The sequence below is a fragment of the Leopardus geoffroyi genome, chromosome A2 (genome assembly GCF_018350155.1).
Source record: "Leopardus geoffroyi isolate Oge1 chromosome A2, O.geoffroyi_Oge1_pat1.0, whole genome shotgun sequence".
Classification (NCBI taxonomy): domain Eukaryota; kingdom Metazoa; phylum Chordata; class Mammalia; order Carnivora; family Felidae; genus Leopardus; species Leopardus geoffroyi.
The window spans coordinates 77281463-77296762 of NC_059331.1; the positions used below are offsets into that span (position 1 = coordinate 77281463).

At 41.5% G+C, this 15300-nt stretch overlaps 2 protein-coding genes across 2 annotated transcripts in view; one reads left to right on the forward strand and one right to left on the reverse strand.

Moving 5' to 3' along the window:
- LAMB1 (laminin subunit beta 1) overlaps positions 1 to 3928 on the forward strand; it is a 74495-nt gene extending 70567 nt beyond the window's left edge. Inside the window, exons 31-33 of the mRNA XM_045494435.1 lie at positions 1782 to 1958; positions 3327 to 3486; positions 3640 to 3928. Of these exons, the coding sequence (XP_045350391.1) occupies positions 1782 to 1958; positions 3327 to 3486; positions 3640 to 3776 (474 nt within the window). The 3' untranslated portion in view covers positions 3777 to 3928. The remainder of the gene's footprint in view (positions 1 to 1781; positions 1959 to 3326; positions 3487 to 3639) is intronic.
- Positions 3929 to 6946: 3018 nt separating this feature from the next.
- Positions 6947 to 15300, reverse strand: part of DLD (dihydrolipoamide dehydrogenase) — a 35390-nt gene continuing 27036 nt past the window's right edge. The window contains exons 9-14 of the mRNA XM_045494436.1: positions 10929 to 11119; positions 10309 to 10479; positions 9557 to 9746; positions 8781 to 8918; positions 7797 to 7886; positions 6947 to 7702 (exon numbers count right to left, since the gene is read on the reverse strand). Coding sequence (XP_045350392.1) covers positions 7637 to 7702; positions 7797 to 7886; positions 8781 to 8918; positions 9557 to 9746; positions 10309 to 10479; positions 10929 to 11119 — 846 coding nt within the window. The 3' untranslated portion in view covers positions 6947 to 7636. The remainder of the gene's footprint in view (positions 7703 to 7796; positions 7887 to 8780; positions 8919 to 9556; positions 9747 to 10308; positions 10480 to 10928; positions 11120 to 15300) is intronic.

A 15300-nucleotide genomic window follows, 5' to 3' on the forward strand; every position in this document is an offset into this window, starting at 1 on the left:
CACTCTTTCTCTCCCCGACTCACACTCTTTCTCTCTCTCTCCCTCTAAATAAACATTAAAAAAAAAATTTTAATGGATGGAGGAAAAAGTGGACTCAGGTGATCCTTACACATCTTCTCAGAATATATTTTGAAATTAGATGCTATTAGTCAGCCCTTCTCAAGCCAACAACCCATAATGTTTAAAACCTACGAGGTGGTTTTTCAACCTGCTTTTCTTACCATTGGTTGATACAAACCTGTCTTCCCCTACTCTATTGTTCTTGAGACTCGACAGTTCCTTCAGCCACATTTCCTTCTTAATTTTGAGTAAACAAAAGGCCCTTTCTTCAGGCCACTTGTTCAAATGTAGAAAAAAAATATGACACTTTCCCACTAGACTATGTTCTCTTTGACTTTTCTATCTCTAGGGTTTTTCAAATTTCTCACTGTGCTGTTATCATTTTAATGAACTTTAATTTAGGTGACTTGATTAAAAAAAAAAAAATTACTAAGTTTGGAAAAGCCAAATGGGAAATATAGGATTTAATCAAATCATACGTGGGATATTTGGCTTGATGATGTAAGTGAAAACTGGTTTTGTTTTTCTGGGGTCCCTGGGGGACAGGAAGCACTTTAGGTTAAGAGTAAGAAAGAAAAAGCAACTCTAAACTATGCTATTAATGAAAGGTTGTCAAAAACTATTCACTCCTTTAAAACTATAGAGCTTATCCTCTAAGAACTATACTCTAAGAATACTTTTATGTTAATTAATAGGTGAGCTTTTAGGTTAAGAATCATTTGGCATGAAATACCTACAAATTTTACCATGTATCCACAGTGACTCCTTAGTTTAGTTATGACACTGTTATTATTCAGACCTAATTCTATGGTGCTCTGTGAAACTGGTTCTTCCGTCATGGGTCAGACTACTTACTTGGGCTAGCTGTTAAAAATTGATGTTCATTGATTATTCTTTGAAAAGCGATCACATGTGGACCCTCACCAGTTACCCAAATAGATTTTCCTAAATGACTTTGAGTATTTATAGGTTCCAGCTGTCACTTCCCCAGACTACATGACCTCTCACGGTCCTATAGTAACTTTTCAGTTTTCAGAAACATCCCTGGTCTGCCTTACCTGAAAACACTCAACTTTCCAGGTAGTTGCTGAAGACCCATGACCTCCACTAGAGTTTAATATATTTTAATATTTATTTTGTGAGAGCACATGTGGGAGCAGGGGAGGGGCAGAAAGAGGGGGACAGAGGATCCAAAGCAGGCTCTGTACTGACAGCAGAGAGTTTGGGGGGGGGGGGGGGGGCTCAAACTCATGAACTGTGAGATCATGACCTAAGCGGAGTCAGATGCTTAACTGACTGAGCCACCCGGGTGCCCCTTGGAGTTTAATATTTAGGGCTGACAGGAAAAACTAAAGGTGACTTGGGAGTACTCATTTTCCCACCCACAGTAATTTGGAAATTTATGTGGCAATCCTTTTCCTCACATCTGCTTATTTGTGAGCATTGTTTTGCCAAAGTTTGCAGGTGTCCTTAAAATGCTTTCTCAACACATCAAGCTGTCTGGGGGTGGTTCAGTGAAGAATTTTACATTAATTTCAGCCTAGATCATCAGAATTAAGAATAAAGATGGGCACTTTATATAAGCTTTCCTGAAATTATATTTTCCTTTTGGTCTAAAGTGAAACGGCAGAGTGGCCTTTTAATCTTCCTGTAAACTCGTATTCATAGCATGTCCTACCGCTTACTGATGGCTTGCTGGGTGACTGACATTGTACTTGTAGATTGAGTCGGAAACAGCGGCTTCGGAGGAGAACTTGCTCAACGCCTCCCAGCGCATCAGCGAGCTTGAGAGGAATGTGGAAGAACTGAAACGGAAGGCTGCCCAGAACTCTGGGGAGGCAGAATATATTGAGAAAGTAGTATACACCGTGAAACAAAGTGCAGATGATGTGAAGAAGGTAAGTAAATCCTTGTGACTTCACAGCTGTGTTTTGTAAAGGAGCAATGAGCCTCCTCAACCGCCTTCCCTGGGATTAGTAAGGGATGTGGACCTAAGAGTTACTTATCAGAAACATCCCAAGTGACCGGTTTTGAAACAACAGTCTTTAGAGACACAGATGGAAAGGGTGGGAGTGGATATGGAAGTGTCCAGTAAGCATGACCTAAGCCCTCATATCCAAACTTGGATAAGGGTGCAGAAAAATGAAAGTAACTTGGGGGCGGGGGGAGTCTTTTATTTATTTAACTGATTTAGAGAGAGAGAATCCCAAGCAAGCTCCACGCTGTCAGTGCAGGGCCTGACACAGGGCTCAGTATCACAAACTGTGTGAGATCATGACCTGAGCTGAAATCAACCGACTGAGCCATGCAGGAGGCGCCCCAGGGGCAGAAGTCTTAAAACCGGCATACTGGGCTTGTACTTTATGGCGTAATTACCTGGCCTTTAAAAGCAGGGTAGAAAAAGCTTAAGGGGTTCACACCAGAACAGCTGGCAGGGAACTAAACCTCACCCCTTCTTCTCGCTGGAAGGTGCTGTATTTTGCAGAGAAGGTCTCCTAGGATTCCCATTTGTCATTAGAAGCCAAGTTATCACTGAAACATGTTTAGTGGGCAAATGTCTCTCTCCAAAGGAACCTTTTAAACTTCTGAGGGGAGCATTCAACCCTTGACGTCTGGTTAGGGAAGAGAACAAAACAGTGAGAAAAGTGTTCTGTCATGTTCATTTTTCTGTCATGGTTTGTACTTTCTTGCAGCTCTGAGAGCATAAATCTCTCAAGCAGTCTTTACAGAGCATTTGTGCAAAAATAGAGCACTTGATTACAGTAAGAACAAAACCCTGAAATGAAATCCCTCTATCAAATGGCTGTTGTTGGAACCGTGTTCCCCAAAAGCAGCACTTGCGGTGCCTTTTCAGTTTGACAGCTCCTCGCCCACCCCTGTGTGCATGCTAGTCTCCCCTCTCCTTAACTCTCTACGCACCCGGGTCCAGATCCAGATGGCCCTTGTCTGAGATCTAAATGATTAGATCTCAGCAAATCTACTTTAGAGAAAAATATACTTCTCTACCTCCATATAACTGTCCTATAACATCTCCAGAAAAGTGCTAACCTAAAGGCTTAGCCCTAGAGACCTGCTTACAACTCCAAACGTGAGTTTAAAAACTCATGTTGGTGTTATATTTAATTCCACTGTTGCACAATATTTTCAACGTATTTACACCGAATAGCTCAACGCCCGAGTACGGTTCCAAGCTTGCTCCAATTACACTAGGCTCTTAATGTCCGAGATTACATTTATCACCTCTTTGTGTCTCGATGGAACTACAGGCTCTGGATGGTGAAGTTGATGAAAAGTATAAGAAAGTAGAAAAATTAATTGCCCAAAAAACTGAAGAGTCAGCTGATGCCAGAAGAAAAGCTGAAATGCTACAAAATGAAGCAAAAACACTTTTGGCTCAAGCAAACAGCAAGCTGCAGCTCCTGAAAGGTAGGGCTTAGGCTCGTGCTTTCGGGACGTATTTAACAATAAGGACACCCGTAAAGTTTCTTCTATTTAAAAGGTGGAAATCAAACGACCACTGTTAGATTGAGGTCAACCTAGAATAAATTGCTCAGACTTTTTTCTTTTTCTCTCCCACAGATTTAGAAAGAAAATATGAGGACAATCAAAAATATTTAGAAGATAAAGCTCAAGAATTAGTAAGACTGGAAGGAGAAGTCCGTTCGCTCCTCAAGGATATAAGCCAGAAAGTTGCTGTTTACAGCACCTGCTTGTAACAAAGGGCTGCAAGGTGGCTGAGGTGACCAAAGTAAAATAGCTACATTTTAAAAACTGACAATGATCTTCAAAACTGATTACCTATTTAATGTTTTTAATCACCGCATTTTGTATGGAGTTAAATAAAGTACAGTGCTTTTGTATAAATCTATACTGAGTATTCTTCTTACATTGTTTTACTGATTTAGTGTTCAGGAATCCCTTTAACCAAAAACATTTTCAATGTACAGATGGATTTATAAACAAGCCACTTGCCTCTGGGACCCCGATTTCTGTTTTGTCTGTAAACAGGCTGTAATCTGTCTGCTACGTCAGTATCCTCCACAAATCTGCCCCCGAAATCACCTCCCCGTGGGACTCCCAAGTGGAGGGGAGGAGAAAGGCTACAGCCTGAACCACCTTCACCATTTCAATGGCTGCTCAGGAAATCCAATCTCCGAAACTCCTCTAAATACTCCTCGGTCTGGGAAAGAGAACAGAAGGCAATTTTTAGAGAATGAGGAGGATAAATTGTGGCTTTTAAGGGTTAGCAATCCCGGCCCTACTGTAGATGGTGAGGGGAGGGTTTAAACTGTATGCAGCCGGATATAAATATTGTTCCCGCCAGCTGAGCAGGGCACAGTACAAACGGGTGCTGGAAGTGCTCACCTTTATATTGTTCTTTATTAGATTTCACAGACTAGGGGCGCCTGGGTGGCGCAGTCAGTTAAGCGTCCGACTTCAGCCAGGTCACCATCTCGCGATCCGTGAGTTCGAGCCCCGCGTCAGGCTCTGGGCGGATGGCTCGGAGCCTGGAGCCTGTTTCCGATTCTGTGTCTCCCTCTCTCTCTACCCCTCCCCCGTTCATGCTCTGTCTCTCTGTCCCAAGAATAAATAAACGTTGAAACAAAAAAAAAAAAAAAAAGATTTCACAGACTAAAGATTCTCCACGGCAATCTGCAGGTGAGGCCAAAACAATCACAGGACGACCATTCCACACACTAAAGAAAATAGCCGGAGTACCGCCAGACCTGCGTCAACTTCACAGCCGAGCTAGCTGGGTAACAACAGGCCCCAAGTGGTTTTCTCACACATTCTCGTTACAGCAAGGCCATGGCCGTGTACCACTACCAGCCACCCCCACACACAACACAGCTGCGTTTGAAGCTAGGCCCGAACAGAAGCTAAACAGACCGAATTCAAACAATAAGGCAACTTCCTCCCTCAAGGCAATGATGTCATTTTTCTTTAGGTGGAGATCCCAATACCTAGCAAGGTAGTTTCACCTCATCATCTACTAGAGCAACTGTTCTCTTTCCTTAATTTTAAGTACTTTGTTTACTATTCATTCCTTTTCAGTTTATTTTTAAAAAAATTTTTTTTAACATTTATTTATTTTTGAGACAGAGAGAGAGCATGAACGGGGGAGGGGAAGCGAGAGAGGGAGACACAGAATCGGAAGCAGGCTCCAGGCTCTGAGCCATCAGCCCAGAGCCCGACGCGGGGCTCGAACTCGCGGACCGTGAGATCGTGACCTGAGCTGAAGTCGGACGCTCAACCGACTGAGCCACCCAGGCGCCCCTCCTTTTCAGTTTAAAGACTCACTTTGAAATCACTCATTTTAATCAGCTCAATGAACTGGACAACTGAGTCACACCCTTCGCAAGCCAAGAAAATATTGAGAACTTAATAAATAAGTGAATATTTAAAATTCGTTTTACACCCACAACTTTGTTCCCACCTAGATATATGTAACCATTTTGTTTCTACAGCTAGGACTTCAAATTAAATTCTATTTCACTATTTCCTAATTAGAAACTTTTTCCCTAGAGGAGGGGACAGGTTTTGAAGTTTAAATAAACTGGCACTTCACATAAGATTGGGATTTCAGATTTTAAGACACAAGAGGTCATTTCCAATAATGGCAAAGTAGCACATACCAGGCCAACCCTCCCAAAATCAAATGCAAACTCTGGACAAAATATATACATATTTTTAAAAAGTACAGGTCCGGGAGAACAACTAGAAGCAGGCAGAAGGTACAAGGGAGGTGACCAAGAACAGCACTGGGTGTAATTCCCATTTTTAACGGCTTTTCACTTGAGGGTAGGTCCCAGGAAGTGGCAACTTGGGCAGAAGCCAAGTTTTTCTGGTTACAGGATCGGAAGGACTGAGTTTGGGGCAATGAGGAGAACTGAAATAGGAGGAAGGAACCCCAGAAGAGCGCGGCACGGTGGGGAGGGCCACCCAACTGCACATATAATCTGCCCGACCTCTGGTTGGCCTCTGCCCCCAGCAAAGACAACAAACTTGGAGTCGGGAGTTTAGCCAAGTTAACTGACTACTGAGGAAAAATTCCCTAGTTTTCAGAGGTAGGTAACAACCCAGAGCCTTTACAATGTCACATTCATAATGACCGCACCACAATCTACGACTACTGGACGTAGGAAGAAAAAGGGAGATGGGACCCATTACGTGTGTGATGCCAGTAAAACCTGAAGACTACTGAGCATTTTCAGTAACAAGATACTGACGGTGTCTTACTCCACACAGCTTTCTGCTGATTACATTCTAAATTTTCCTTAGACTGTGATCTTTAAATTGCAATCAAGTATCTAGTTTACATATTTCCTCTACTTCAAGATAATTTCTTTTCCTTTTCAGAATACACTTACCTAAATTTAAGAAGTACTTAATCTGAAATGATACTTAAATTTAGTTTAAATATGCAAAAGCCCATTTAACATTTATTTGAGAAATGGCCATTTCACTTTTTCCTTCAAAGATTTTAAGTAACCTCTACACCCAGTGTGGGGCTCGAATTCACAACCATGAGGTCGAGAGTCGCATGCTCTATGGACTAAGCCAGCCAGGCGCCCCAAGCAATGGCCATTTTAAACATTAAGTCAACAAATACAAAGAAATAGTCATTTACCCAGCCATGGACACACTGGAAATCCACAGAAGACAGCAGACTAAATATGCTATGTCTCCAAAAGTCTATGTTCCACATAGAGCTGGAATCACTAACACAGACGTAAAGGTAATGACCTTACAGTTGTCCCCCAGTGTGGTAAAAAGATACATCCAGGCCTCTAAAAGGAACAATAAAGAGAAATAAGAATACACACTAGCGGTAGTCAGAGAAGAACTAGGATCATCTTGATATCCATTCAAAACAAACAGTAAATGAATATTTAAGACTGTTTATTTCTGGATTTTCATTCCCTGCTGTAATACATGAGTCCTCATTTAATATTTGAATTTCACAGATGTATCTCCTTAATTTGGATAACTAACTACAGACTGTAGACCTCAAAGGGTCCTTAAAAATTTAAACATTCTACCTCTAAACCGTAAGAATTTGGGGATTAAATAAAACAAGTGAGAGACCATTTATTTACATTGGTTTGGTTTATACATATTTTAACCTTATTCTAATGACTAACTCTGTTTCCAATATGAAAACCAAGTTTAAAATAACTTGATCACCTTGCATCAAACACAGCTGGTTCACATACCCTACCTCCGCTCCATCCATGTAAGTAAATCCAACTTTACAATAGCAGAGATTAAAAGCTACATAACATAAATTTAGTGAAGGTGAATTTTTCAGAAACAGCATGAAAATATGGGTTGAAGAAAATGTTCCAGGAAGCTACTATAAGTAGCTTCTTCCTCCAATATTAATGTGCTGAAACAAAATATTAAATTTATTTAAAATAGATGAGATTATTCCATTCCGTCCAAACTTACTAAAACCTTCCAAAAGTTTCATAATTCAGTCCTAGAAATTCTTGGAGCTGTGAGCATTTCCTGTTCAGAAATGTGACCTCTACAAAAGCTCCCAGGAGATTTCAGAAAAATAGAATCTTCTGTTTTAAAAGTTGATTGATTTGCCAAATGATGCAGCCAGGTTTGCTTCTCTAAATGCTTCTGATAAGGTCTGTAAAGGAAGAAATTTCAAATTACAAAGCAAATTATTTGCAGGTGAGACGAAAATCTAGGTAGGCATTATTCCGTACACTGTTGGTAATTACCGGGTGCGCGTGGCAGACTCTAGCTATATCTTCACAGGATGCTCCATACTCCAACGCAAGAGCAGCTTCATTTATCATCTCACCAGCACCCTTGAAAATAATAAACCAAGAAGTCGTTTATGTCCCAAGGCAAAAACTACAAGCTAACAAGATTTGCTGTTACAGCAGTTAACCAAAGCCTCAGTCAGGAAAAGCTTCACAGAAAAGGTGGCACGGAAGTTAAGGGCCTGGGCTCTGGAGCCGGCTGGCCTGGATTCAAATCCTACCACTTACTACCTTAAGTGCTCATGCTGTGTGCTTCATTCCATTTATTCACTTCAGAAATGGGAACAGTGACTCCTACCTCCCAGAATTGGGAAAACAAGAGTTACTGAATGTATTCAGAAAAACGTATTCCAGAGTAAGCGCTCGAGTGGCCTATCATCATGATTACATTGGATACCTTGGGGGAGGCCATACTTCAGATTCAGTGGTAGGAAAGGCTTCTCTCAGAGGCGCCACGTGAGCTGAGACCTTGTAGGAGCCACTCATGCAAAGCCCGGGAGGCCCAGCTCTCCAGACAACAGGTTCTCCAAGCCCAAGGGCTCTAACCTGGCAACACTGGCCTGTTAATAACCTGAGAGAGGGCCCACAAGACAGGGAATCAATGAGCAAAAGGCAAGAGTGAGAAGACATGAGGTCAAAGGCAAACAGGACCAGATTTAGTGGGGCCTTGGATATAACAGCCCAAAGCTGAAAAGGGCCACTGGAGAGTGTTAGGCATGCCCAGGGCCTGGTGTAGGTTTTAAAAGAATAACCTTAGTTGCGGTATGGAAAGCTGATGATGTGACGGCCAAGACTGAGTGCTGCCTTATCAGAAACCACACACAAATGTTTGCCGGTAAATAAAAAACTCAGGACGTAAACAGCAGGTGGTTTTAAATTCATCTACACAGCAACGCTTTCCAGAAATCACGATGGGATGTGGGGTCTTAGAATACTCACTGGCCCGAGAATATGTGCTCCCAGTACCCTGTCTGTGGATTTCTGTCCCAGAATCTTCACCAGGCCATCTGTGTCAGCATTGGTCTTCGCCCTGCTGTTGGCAGCAAAGGGGAACTTGCCAACTTTGTACTCGATGCCCTGGGAGAGACAGAAAAGGAAAACCTATGTCAACTCTGAAACAACGCATTCCCATTGGTGAAATCCGTCATTTGTTCAGAAAATAAGCCCCAAAAAGGCAATTCTTCAGAGTGTGTTGAAGGCAAGACCAAAGCCTCTTGCTAATGAGACACAGTTTGAGTACAAACATAAGCAAATGCAAATGCCAGTCTACCTGGGGATATTTCAAGGGAAATTAAAAAGCTCTGGAATTACTATTTGAATAAAGGCAAGTGAATGATCTCCTCTATGCTACTAAGAAAGGGAAAAGTATAGAAGCTATAACTTCTACATAATTTCAAAATGCATTAATGCAATAAAATGATTCTCAGCCACCAGGGTCATTAACACAGTTCATACGCTATACAGTAAGTACAACTACCCTCGCATTCAGAATCTTCTTTTGGGGCTCCTAGGTGCCTCAGTTGGTTAAGCGTCCAACTTTGGCTCAGGTCATGATCTCATGGTGTGAGTTCAAGCCCCGCATCGGGCTTCTTGCTGATAGTGCGGAGGCTGCTTGGGATTCTCTCTCTCACCCCCTCTCTCTGCCCCTCTCCCACTCGCTTTGCAATCTCTCTCAGAATAAACAAACTTAAAAAAAAAAAAAAAAAGATAATTACCTCTTCCTTCAACTGCTCTTCTGATTTGCCAACCCAAGCAACTTCAGGGTGCGTGTAAATCACCGATGGGACACAGTTGTAGTCAATGTGCACAGCGCCACCAGCCATTCCTTCAACACAGATAATGCCTTCATCCTCCGCTTTGTGAGCCAGCATCGGACCAGCAACCACATCACCAATAGCATAGATGCTACCACACAGATGAAAAGAAACATGGTGAACTTCGGCCACCACAGATACTCATCTTCAGTCATGCCGTGGTAATAAAAATAAAAGTCTCTAGTTATTAAATAACCGATAAGTTGGGGCGCCTGGGTGGCGCAGTCGGTTAAGCGTCCGACTTCAGCCAGGTCACGATCTCACGGTCCGTGAGTTCGAGCCCCGCGTCGGGCTCTGGGCTGATGGCTCAGAGCCTGGAGCCTGTTTCCGATTCTGTGTCTCCCTCTCTCTCTGCCCCTCCCCCGTTCATGCTCTGTCTCTCTGTCCCAAAAATAAATAAACGTTGAAAAAAATTTAAAAAAAAAAAAAAAAATAACCGATAAGTATATAAAATACAGCTCTTCATAGATCTGTGAGTTCAGGTTCTAGTCTTTGGGTAATGAAAAACTTCCGTTAGTTTTGTTTTCACATAGAAGTTTACCATTCTTCCCCAAAGCCAATGGCATGTTTTAAGTGTGGCAAAAGTCAGATTTTCAAAACTGTTTGAAATAAATTAAAACATTTTTGAAAATGCAATTAACTATCCAACTTACTTTGGAATTTTAGTTTGGAATCTGGTATTGACTGGAATTCTACCTCTAGGATCTAGTTCAATTCCAAGCTCTTCTAGTCCCAAATTCTGAGTAAAGGGTCGTCGGCCAATGCAAACCAAGAGCACATCACACGTGATGACTTCAGCTTTACCACCAGAAGCGCCTTCAATACTAGACAATGAACAGTGTATGACTATTAAACACACATCAACATAAAAAACTCACAGACTTAGAAATTAAGACCAGACATTTCTCAAGTGTTGCCAACAATTCTAACAGGAGTCAGGCAATGAAAAACTGTACATATCCCCTGGAGGTCTATCAATAGTAAGCAATCTAATATTATGGATTTCCACATAGATCTAAAATTACTGAGTTTCACTGAACATTGAGAGTTTAAACATTTCTGAATGTATACTATGAGAAATCACACTACAGTGAGAACACTGGGTTAATTTTCCTAGCATCAACTTAACCATGAATTTCAATGGACTGATTTAATAAGCAATATGGAGTTATACTAAGCAGTAAGATAGCCCTAAGTTCTAACCAAATCTGATTCTGCAAAAGGAGTGTTTTTCTTAAGGATATCATATCAAAACCAAATGTAGCATACTTACGAAACATCAATTTTTCCATCTGACTTCTTGGTAGCACCAGTAACTTTTGTATTCAATTTAAATTTAAATCCTTGTTTTTGAAGGATGCGTTGAAAGTTTTTAGATATCTCCATATCAATTCCAACTCCACCAACATGACCTAAAAACTCAACTGCAGTCACATCAGCACCAAGTCTTTGCCAAACTGAACCCTGTAGAGAATAGTTTTTAAAAGTCATAAAAAAAATTAAAGTTTCTATAGTAGATATTTACCAAAGCATTTTAACTTATTGTCAGATATTTTCTTTTATTAATACGTTCCTATTAGAAGCTCTGAGGTTGAAAATTAACCTCAAATTAACCTGTGGCAAACCTATTTCATATACTAATCTATTCATTCCTTCAACATTCATTGAGCACCTACTATAAACTAGGCACACATCAGCGAACAACACGTTGCCCCTAGGGATCTTATACTCTGGTAGGGGAAGCATATGAAGTAAAATTCAGAGGATAATAATGTGCTCTGAGAGATATAAATGAGGAAACAAAACCAGGACTACTGGAGGAGTAAGCCTGCAATTTTAAACCATGGGGTCATTGGGGAAAGCTTCACTGGGAGTGACATGTGCACAAAGACTTGAAGAAGAGAGGGAAAGAGCTATACCGGAACTGGTTGGTCCAGAAGGAGGGGAACAAGTGGGAAAGGAGGTCCTGAGGGAGAAGAAAAAGCCTCTTGTTGCTACTAATTACCGATGTTTGTAAACTATTAAACTGGTTCCATATTTTATTTTCTCAATAGAGACATGTTTACTTTTTTATTCAAATTATAATTTAACCAGAACGCTGGTTTTATTTTAGCAATTATCACTTTGAATACCTATTTGTGAAATAGGCAAGATGAATATAATTTTACAACATTAAATAAAATATGAAAAACTATGAACATATCCTCTGCAAGAATTTGTATCAAAATCACCTGGTAATTTAAAATTCACCATTAAGAGGTTTTACCTTTCCAATTAGGTTTATGCATTCATTTTTAAAAGTTTCAGGAGTTTTTGGAAAGCTGGGTTAACTAAAGCCAATACAGTAACACTAAAAATTCAACCACAAGCACATACAAAAATTAAGCCAAAATGAATCATGCACCTTAAGGTAAAGCCCAAGATTATAAAACTTATGGAAGATCGAAACGGAAGATGGCAGCATAGGGGGACGCTGGGCTCACCTCCTCCTGCTGATAGCTTATATTCCACCCACATCGGCCTAAAAATCCCAGAAAACCGCCAGAAGACTAGCAGAATGGACTCTCCAGACCTCTCAAGTGTAGACAAGAGGCCCATGGAAGGAGGTTAGGAAGGGCAGAAAGGTGATGCGTGCTACCGGACTGGTGGGTGGGAGCTGGGGCAGTGGAGGTGCAGCCCGCCCAGCAAGGCAGGGCCCCCGAAGTCTGGCTTGCAAAAGCAGAGGGGCTGGACTGCGTGAGTTCTGACAGCCAGCAGGACTTAACATCTGGAATGTTAAAAGTGAACAGCTCTGCTCTTGGAGAGCAGGGAGCGGGAGGGCGAAAGGACAATGGGAGGGAGAGGTGTTGAGCCCTGGAAGGCAGAGCTCAGCTCAGCAGGGAACAAAGGCGCTGGGAAGCGCCATCTCTCTCTCCCATCCCCCACCTGAAATCCCAAAGGGAACCAGTTACCATCACCGAACTTGCTTGCACCTCACAAACACCCAACGCTGTTCTTCTGTGGATCCATCCCTCCAATGGGTCTGCCTCCCTCCAGGTGATGCAGGGCCCCTCCCACAGGGGACCACCGACAGCAAAGCGAGCTAAGCCTGCCCCTCCCACCCCTGTGCACCTTGCAGATCCACCCTGGCTAATACGCCAGATCCCACTGAAGGAGCACCACAAGCCTGACAGTGTGCAACTAGCCCAGACAGGGGCCACACCACTCCACAGTGAGTCCTGCCCCCGGGAGAGGGGAAGAGAAGGTACACACCAGTCTGACTGTGGTCCCAGCGGTGGGCTGGGGGCAGATATCAGGTCTGACTGCAGCCCCGCCCACCAACACAAGTTACTCCAGACAGCACAGGGGGAGTGCCCTGCAATTTGAAGCCACCCTAGGGACTACCCAAAATGATGAAACGGAAGAACTCTCCTCAAAAGAAACTCCAGGAAGTTGCGACAGCTAACAAATTGATCAAAATCGATTTAAGCAATATAACGGAACAAGAATTTAGAATAATAGTCATAAAACGAATCGCTGGGCTTGAAAAAAGCATAGAGGACAGCAGAGAACCTATTGCTACAGAGATCAGGGGACTAAGAAACCGTCATGAGGAGCTAAAAAAAATGCTATAAATGAGGTGCAAAATAAAATGGAGGTGACCACAGCATGGATTGAAGAGGCAGAGAAGAGAATAGGTGAATTAGAAAATAAAATTATGGAAAAAGAGGAAGCTGAGAAAAAAATTAAAAAATCCAGGAGTATGAGGGGAGAATTAGAAAACTAAGTGATGCATCAAACGAAACAATATCCATATAATAGAAATTCCAGAAGAGGAAAAGAGAGAGAAAGGGGTTGAAGGTGTACATGAACGAATCATAGCAGAGAACTTCCCTGATCCAAGGAAGGAAAAAGGCTTTGAAATCCAAGAGGCACAGAGAACTCCCTTCAGACATAACTTGAATCAATCTTCTGCACGACATATCATAGTGAAACTGACAAAATACAAGGATAAAGAGAAAATTCTGAAAGCAGCTAGGGATAAACAGGCTCTAACTTATAAAAGGAGACCCATAAGACTAGTGGCAGACCTATCTACTGAAACTTGGCAGGCCAAAAAGGAATGGCAGGAAATCTTCAATGTGATGAACAGAAAAAATAGGCAGCCGAGAATCCTTTATCCAGCAAGTCTGTCATTCAGAACAGAAGGAGAGAGAAAGGTATTCCCAAACAAAAACTGAAGGAATTCATCACCACTAAACCAGCCCTACAAAATCCTAAGGGGGATTCTGTGAGTAAAATGTTGCAAGGACCACAAAGTACCAGAGACATCACTACAAGCATGAAACCTACAGACATCACAATGACTCTAAACTTGTATCTTTCAATAATAACACTGAATGTAAACGGACTAAATGCTCCAACCAAAAGACACAGGGTATTAGAATGGATAAAAAAACAAGACACATCTATTCGCTGTCTACAAGAGACTCATTTTAGACCTGAGGACACCTTCAGATTGAAAGTGAGGGGATGGAGAACTATCTATCATGCTACTGGAAGTCAAAAGAAAGCTGGAGTAGCCATACTTATATCAAACTAGATTTTAAATTAAAGGCTGAAACAAGAGATGAGGAAGGGCATTATATAATAATTAGAGTGTCTATCCATCAGGAAGAGCTAACAATTATAAATGTCTATGTGCCGAGTATGGGAGCCCCCAAATATATAAAACGATTAATCACAAACATAAGCAACTTTATTGATAAGACTGTGGTAATTGCAGGGGACTTTAACACTCCACTTAGAGCAATGGATAGATCATCTAGACACAGGATCAATAAAGAAACAAGGGCCCTGAATGATACATTGGATCAGATGGACTTGACAGATATATTTAGAATTCTGCATCCCAAAGCAACAGAATATACTTTCTTCTCGAGTGCACATGGAACATTCTCCAAGATAGATCACATACTGGGTCACAAAACAGCCCTTCATAAGTATAAAAGAACTGAGATCATACCATGCACACTTTCAGACCACAATGCTATGAAACTTGAAATCAACCACAGGAAAAAGTCTGGAAAACCTCCAAAAGCATGGGTCAACCCATGAATGGGTCAATTAGGCAATTAGAGAAGAAATTTAAAAATATATGGAAACAAATGAAAATGAAAATACAACAATCCAAATGCTTTGGGATGCAGCAAAGGCAGTCCTGAGAGGAAAATACATTGCAATGCAGAAACAAGAAAAATTCCAAATACAAAATCTAACAGCACACCTAAAGGAAATAGAAGAACAGCAAAGACACTCCAAACCCAGGAGAAGAAGAGAAATAATAAAGATCAGAGCAGAAATAAACAATATAGACTCTAAAACAACTGTGGGGCAGATCCATGAAACCAAGAGTTGGTTTCTTGAAAAACTAAACAAAATTGATAAACCTCTAGCCAGGCTTCTCAAAAAGAAAAGGGAGATGACCCAAATAGATAAAATCATGAATGAAAATGGATTACAACCAATCCCTCAGAAATACAAGCAATTATCAGGGAATACTATGAAAAATTATATGCCGACAAACTGGACAACCTGGAAGAAATGGACAAATTCCTAAGCACCCACCCACTTCCAAAACTCAAACAGGAAGAAACAGAAAACTT